The sequence below is a fragment of the Archocentrus centrarchus genome, chromosome 2, assembly GCF_007364275.1.
Source record: "Archocentrus centrarchus isolate MPI-CPG fArcCen1 chromosome 2, fArcCen1, whole genome shotgun sequence".
Lineage (NCBI taxonomy): Eukaryota > Metazoa > Chordata > Actinopteri > Cichliformes > Cichlidae > Archocentrus > Archocentrus centrarchus.
Genome location: NC_044347.1, coordinates 18,441,974 through 18,447,833, shown reverse-complemented (window position 1 = coordinate 18,447,833; position 5,860 = coordinate 18,441,974). Strand labels below are relative to the sequence as shown.

Below are 5,860 nucleotides of genomic sequence, written 5' to 3'. Positions count from 1 at the left end.
CAGTGAATTTGATGGGAGTGACAGTGAGGAAGAGCGGACTTTATGAGGGGAGGTGTAAGGTAGCAATGAAATATGTACACCAGCAACTGCTTCCTGCAGTTCTAAATAGAGCAGTTAATAAGTGTCAAACACAGAAATTGTCATGGACCCACTAAGGATTCACTAAGCAGACTCAACAAGTGATTGTCTTTAGTTAAGTCAATTTTCATTGTAAGGAAGGGGAGTAGTGGAGGGACTGAGATGAGGAAAGAGGAACCGCTGGAAAGAGAGAGTGGGCAGGCTGGCCGGGTGTGGGCCACCAATGTCTGGAGGTCCAGGTGGTGGAGAGGAGGGTGAGTAGAGCAGCTTGAGTTTCTACCATATTGCAAATAAATTGATCTGAGGACCAGCAGATTCCAGGTGAGGCTTTTAGGTAACACAGCGATGGGAACAGATCCTGCTTATCCTTGATGCCCAGCCAATCCACCACCAACAGGTGAGGAGGGATTAACCCACAATGAGCGACTCCGCCCTCAGGAAAGCAGAAAAAAAGCAAATAGAAACAATCGCACACACAGAGTGACCCATGCACGTGCACGCTTGTATAAAAATGAGTTTGTAATGATAAAAAATACTATTTTGAACCAACTGCTTGTTTTCTCTTAAACCTTATATTATATATCTTGCTGCTGTCCTTCAGTCACAAATCACCTCTGAAATCTCCACCCACTCCACCCAGCCTGCACTCTCTTCTTTTCCTTTGCGCTGTTCGTTGCTTTTGATGGTTTCCTCAGGTATTTAAACTCGTCCACCTTCACTACCTCTGCTTCTTGTATATTCACCTTTCCACCTGTCTCCCTCTCATTCACACATGTATTCTGTCTGACTGTCATTTCTCTTCTCTTCAGAGCATACCTCCACCTCTCCAGTCTCTCTTCCACCTACTTCTCACTACACCTCATCTGCAAACATCATCATTCACCTCATCTGCAAACATCATAATTCACAGAAAGTCCTGCCTGACTTCATCTCTCAGCCTGTCCATTATCATCGCAAACAAGAAGGGGCTCAGAGCCAATCCTTGATGTAATCGCACCCCCGCCTTAAACACAGATCTCACCACTGTCATACATGTCCTGCACCACCCTCACATACTTTTCTGTTACTTCTGACTTCCTCATGCATTACCACAGTTGCTCTATCAAATGCTTTCTCTAGATCCACAAAGACAAAGTGCAGCTCCTTCACTTCTCCATTTCACTGTAAAATATCGTCGCATTGATAAGTATCTCTTTACCAATGACATAAGTGGGGGCTGGTGCCACAGCTATAGTTAATAAGTTGTCACATTGACCTAACACCATTGTGATACTTCCTGTATCAGCTTCCTCTCCTGACACACACATTCAGCGTCTTCACATGCAACAGGCTGTAAAGAGAGACTCACCAGCAAAAGCCACTAAACCACTATGAATAAATGGCTCTGTTGCTATATTCTCTTTTGACAACTATAACAAGCACGATGTGGCTGAAAGAAAATAAAGAGTTGTTTGGGAGGATGGTGCTTTGAAAGAAAGTGTCTTCATCATTCAGCAATTTTCATCTAAAAAAAAAAAAAAAGACCCTAACAAGGATCTAAAGCTGTACATACACACACACAGACAAAATGAGAATTTATGAAAAACAGCAAACATTAAAACAAGCCCAAAACCCTGCATCTGGTGTTATGCTTGTGTCTGAGTAAGGAAATGTAACAGAAGTGTTCAAAGGGAGTCCCTGCACCTGTCCCCAAACCACAGTCGAACCAGAAGTCCTCAGTCAAAGGTATTGTTTGTTTAATGTGTGTTAATACCTGCTTAGTCAAGAGCAACAGACCAATAACTGAAAGCAAAGAACTCCAAAGTGAGCCGAGGCTAAAACAGCGTTGAGAGCCAGCTGTAGTTCATTTAAATATTCTTAATCCTCAACACACGTCCTAATCCGAACTCCCAAATCAGCAAAAACAGGGAAAACTGTTCAATAGGAAACACGACAGTTCATCCCTTCTTCTTCAGTGTTATATACACTGTACATACTGTTTCTGACTTTTAGTGAATTATATCCAGCCAGTAATAACTTCTGCTTTACAACTTCTACATATAAATGCATTTTATTTCTGTACTCATGTTTCTGTTTACTGTTTAACACTGTAGACACTATTAGAGTTTCTTAATATGGCAGACTTGTGCAGTCCTGTAGAAGCACTTCCTTTTTTAATGATGCTACTAATTTCAGGTCACCAGACAACAGCTCAAAAGGGCGTCACTGTACTCCTTGCTTCAGTATCTGAAGTAGTATGCTGCACCCTGCGTTAGTTATCAATTCTCAACCAGTATGGCTGTATGGAGGCTGCACGTTGTCCTGCTTCATGTTGTCCTGCTTCTGCCACTGTGTGCGCTTTTTAACAATGAAGGTAATGAAGCTTTTCCTTGAATAATGTACTAGTTTTCTAACTGAAAATTGTAAATTTTTGAAAAACAAAAAATACTGGAATTGCTAACCCAGGCTGTGTTTGATACTTCTTTTAATGTATTGCAGAAACTATTATGAAGACTGTTGAGAGAGAATCAGATTTTACTCGAATATGCTCCAGTGAAACACCGAACAACATCGAGCTGATAGTGTGCAAGATCAGCACAGAGCGGAGAAGTGAAATGTGTCATCTGACTTATCGACACGGACGAGACTTTTTAAATGGATGTGACTCCAGGTTCACACTGGTGCAAGAAAACGAGGCTGTGTTTCTCCACCTGACAAATTTGAAAGGAGAGGATAGTGGGTACTACACCTGTGAGTGTACGGCGGACAGCACAAGAACATATACGCTCCATCTCTATGTAACTGTGAAAGGTACAGTGTGGATTATTTAATAACTTTTATGATTGACACTTAATGTATTATTGTGGGTTGTCATACGACACCTCTGAGTGTGCAAAACTTCTCCATCTCGGCATCCCCATGGGAGGCAAAAACAGGTTAACTTTATACTGAGTTCGTTGCAAGATCTATTTTCTTGACTTTTCTCATTCGGGATCTTGGCTTTTCTTTCACGAGTGGTTTGATATGTTCAATTTTTACTGCATGGCAGTTTTTCAATTAGATTTATCTAATTTTTTTAAACATTACTTGCTGTGTTAATAGTGTAACTTCCATGCGTATAAACTGTATCTTAGAATGCGTGACGTGTTTTTGATTTGCAGGTAATGTCTGCAATACAATTATGACAATATTTGCTTACATATCTGCCCAGGTGACATTTTTGATATTTTTTGACAGAGCATTTATTTTCAACAGGGCAGTCCACCAGTTCAGCCGCGTCAGTTTTACTTGGACTCTTTGGTACAGCAGGGGTCATCACTATAGCTGGATTCATTTTTTCCTATTGGAGGAAAAATCACAGGTACTGTAACAGATTTTTTTTGTTGTTGTTGTTATTTAATTTGTCGCTAAAAATTATACTGATAGCTTAATTTAAACACCAACATTTAATTTAAATGTTAATATTTAACATTTAATGAGTACGAATCAGTGTTGAGATTTTTATTTTTTTTCCATTAAGGCTGCCCTGTGTTATTTTTCGAAGTAGCTACTCAACGTCAGCAACACCGGGATTATCTGTGCATGAAACTCTCGGCTGTCGTGTGAGTAATCGATTCTGTGCTTTTAAAGTCAAAGTAGTTTGTTTAAAAAGTGCAAATAAATTTTAGCTTCTGACTGTTGGGTTTTCTCTGTAATTATTGTAGTGTCTTTACAATATAAAGCACCTTGAGGCGACAGTTTGTTGTAATTTGGCCCTTTATAAACAAAACTGTATTGAATTGAAATATAATGAAACATCTTACTTCATTATCTTATAGGATGAAGACCCCTACGCAGCCCTTCAGCAGCCGACAAATGATCTCTACCAAACTACCACCTCACTTCATCTTCAGCGTGATACCTGTACAGACTTAACAAGAAGCATAGAAAGTGTGTATCAGGAAATGGATCCAAATGATTTAATCTATGAAAATATTTAAACTAAAAGTCAGGCTAATATCCAACACCTGCCATTAACATTCTCCCTGCAAGCGACAAAATATCCCACAATCAGTGTTTTCACATCATACAATGTTAAAAATCTGACGCTCTGCTCTTTCTTTTTGTATTTATATGAATATATCTATGCCTATCTATATGCTTATATTCACAGAAAAAAATTCTAGGTCCTCTTGGCTGATTAGTGATTCATGAGTCACTGTTAAATTTAAAACAGTACTCTGGCAGGGAAAGTGTTAACCTGTCAAACTCAGTGCCAGGCTGCAGGCCTTTCTGATTTGCATACATTTTTGTAAAGATATAAAATAAGTCTGTGCATTTTTATCATAATTTGTACTGTGTATGCTATAAAGGATTCCTTTGTTAAGTCACCCACTGAAAATATGTAATTATATATGTGTATATATATATATATGTGTGTGTGTGTGTGTGTGTATGTGTGTGTGCAAATACACATGTAATTTCTATTGAAAAAGAAAACATTTAATGTTTACGTTTTGAAGGCATACGAGATCATTTTTAGGTGGCACAAAAATGTCTGATTGTCACAGAAACTTTGCTGCAGCCTATAAGTTCATTATTACACTGCTGTGTTTATCCATGAAATCTTAATTTGTAAAATGTTAAGTCACTTGCATTACATTAAGTTGCACTTTTGTTTAACGTACTCTAAGGTTGCTTTGTGAAAGTGAGATGGCAAAGAGCTGTGTAGAGCATGCAGATATCTATTTACGGCTCAAATTCAGGCCTCGCGTTGAAAACCACCAAAGAAACATGTCAGGTTTAGCACTTCACTCGATGCAGGGACCTCTCACTTACTTACTTACTGATCAGATACTGCAAGACCCATGGTTATTAAAAATGTTGCAATCTTAGGGGTAGCTTATTAAACAGTTATGGATTCAGGCAACACTCGACCACTGTTCAAGGGCAAAAGCAACAGAGCATCCTCAAACTGAGGTGCAGATATTTTCCCTCCTGCTCTTGACGGATCTGTCGCATCTTTCTCTCTCTTTCCTGCCCTCCCCTTCCTAACCTGATGTGCTTCTTGCTGTAAGTGCCTCGCTTCCACATCGACTGAATAAGAATCAATATGGATCTGGCAAACTGGGCCCTCAACACCATTGATCACATTTTCTCCACTGTGAGATCCGTGGAAGGGGAGTCCGCATGTCCTAGTGGAACAGACCCCATTGGATACGTAGTCGACTTGTGGAGTGTGTGGAGACCTGTGTGTCTTTCAGCTCTGTTTGGTTGAGGACGTGGAAGACGTATACATATTTGGCCTTGTGGTGGCGGGATCTGTCTGGGCTCGGAGGATATCTGCTTTACCGGGAAATCAAGAGAATCTGGGCAGCTGTTCGACATTTGGCGAGACTGCAAAACCAGATGGATGGGCTATGCAGAGCCGCACAGACTCAGACTCAATACCTGATGGACCTGAGCCGCAGGTTGGATGCTCGCAGTCCAGCTGCAAACGTGCTCGCATGAATTTTTTTGAACCTAACTCTCCCATTGTTTTTTGTTTCCTTTTCCTGGGATTGATTGTGCTGGCGGTGCCCCTAGTGGCTGCACCCATCTCCCCTATGTTAGTCTTGTCTGTCCTACTCTTGGATGGTTGTTCTGAACAAATTCTGTTGTATGTATGATGATTAATTTCATTGTATGTATAATGACAATAAAGTTCTATTCTATTCTATTCTATTCCACATGCCTCTTACTTCAACTTTTAAAAGGACACTAGTGACATCTTGTGTATGTTCCCGTGATGAGGAGACTGACAAATGTCTTAAATGTCTTAAAT

The 5,860-nt window shown here is 40.1% G+C and overlaps 1 protein-coding gene across 1 annotated transcript; it reads left to right on the top strand.

Annotated features, from left to right (window-relative positions):
* Window positions 1-2,564: 2,564 nt before the first annotated feature.
* Window positions 2,565-4,364, top strand: LOC115798841 (uncharacterized). Its single transcript, XM_030755826.1, has 4 exons — window positions 2,565-2,868; window positions 3,313-3,418; window positions 3,578-3,659; window positions 3,876-4,364. The coding sequence occupies exons 1-4, from the start codon at window positions 2,565-2,567 to the stop codon at window positions 4,035-4,037; spliced, it is 654 nt and encodes a 217-aa protein (XP_030611686.1). The 3' UTR covers window positions 4,038-4,364.
* The last annotated feature ends 1,496 nt before the right edge of the window (window positions 4,365-5,860 follow it).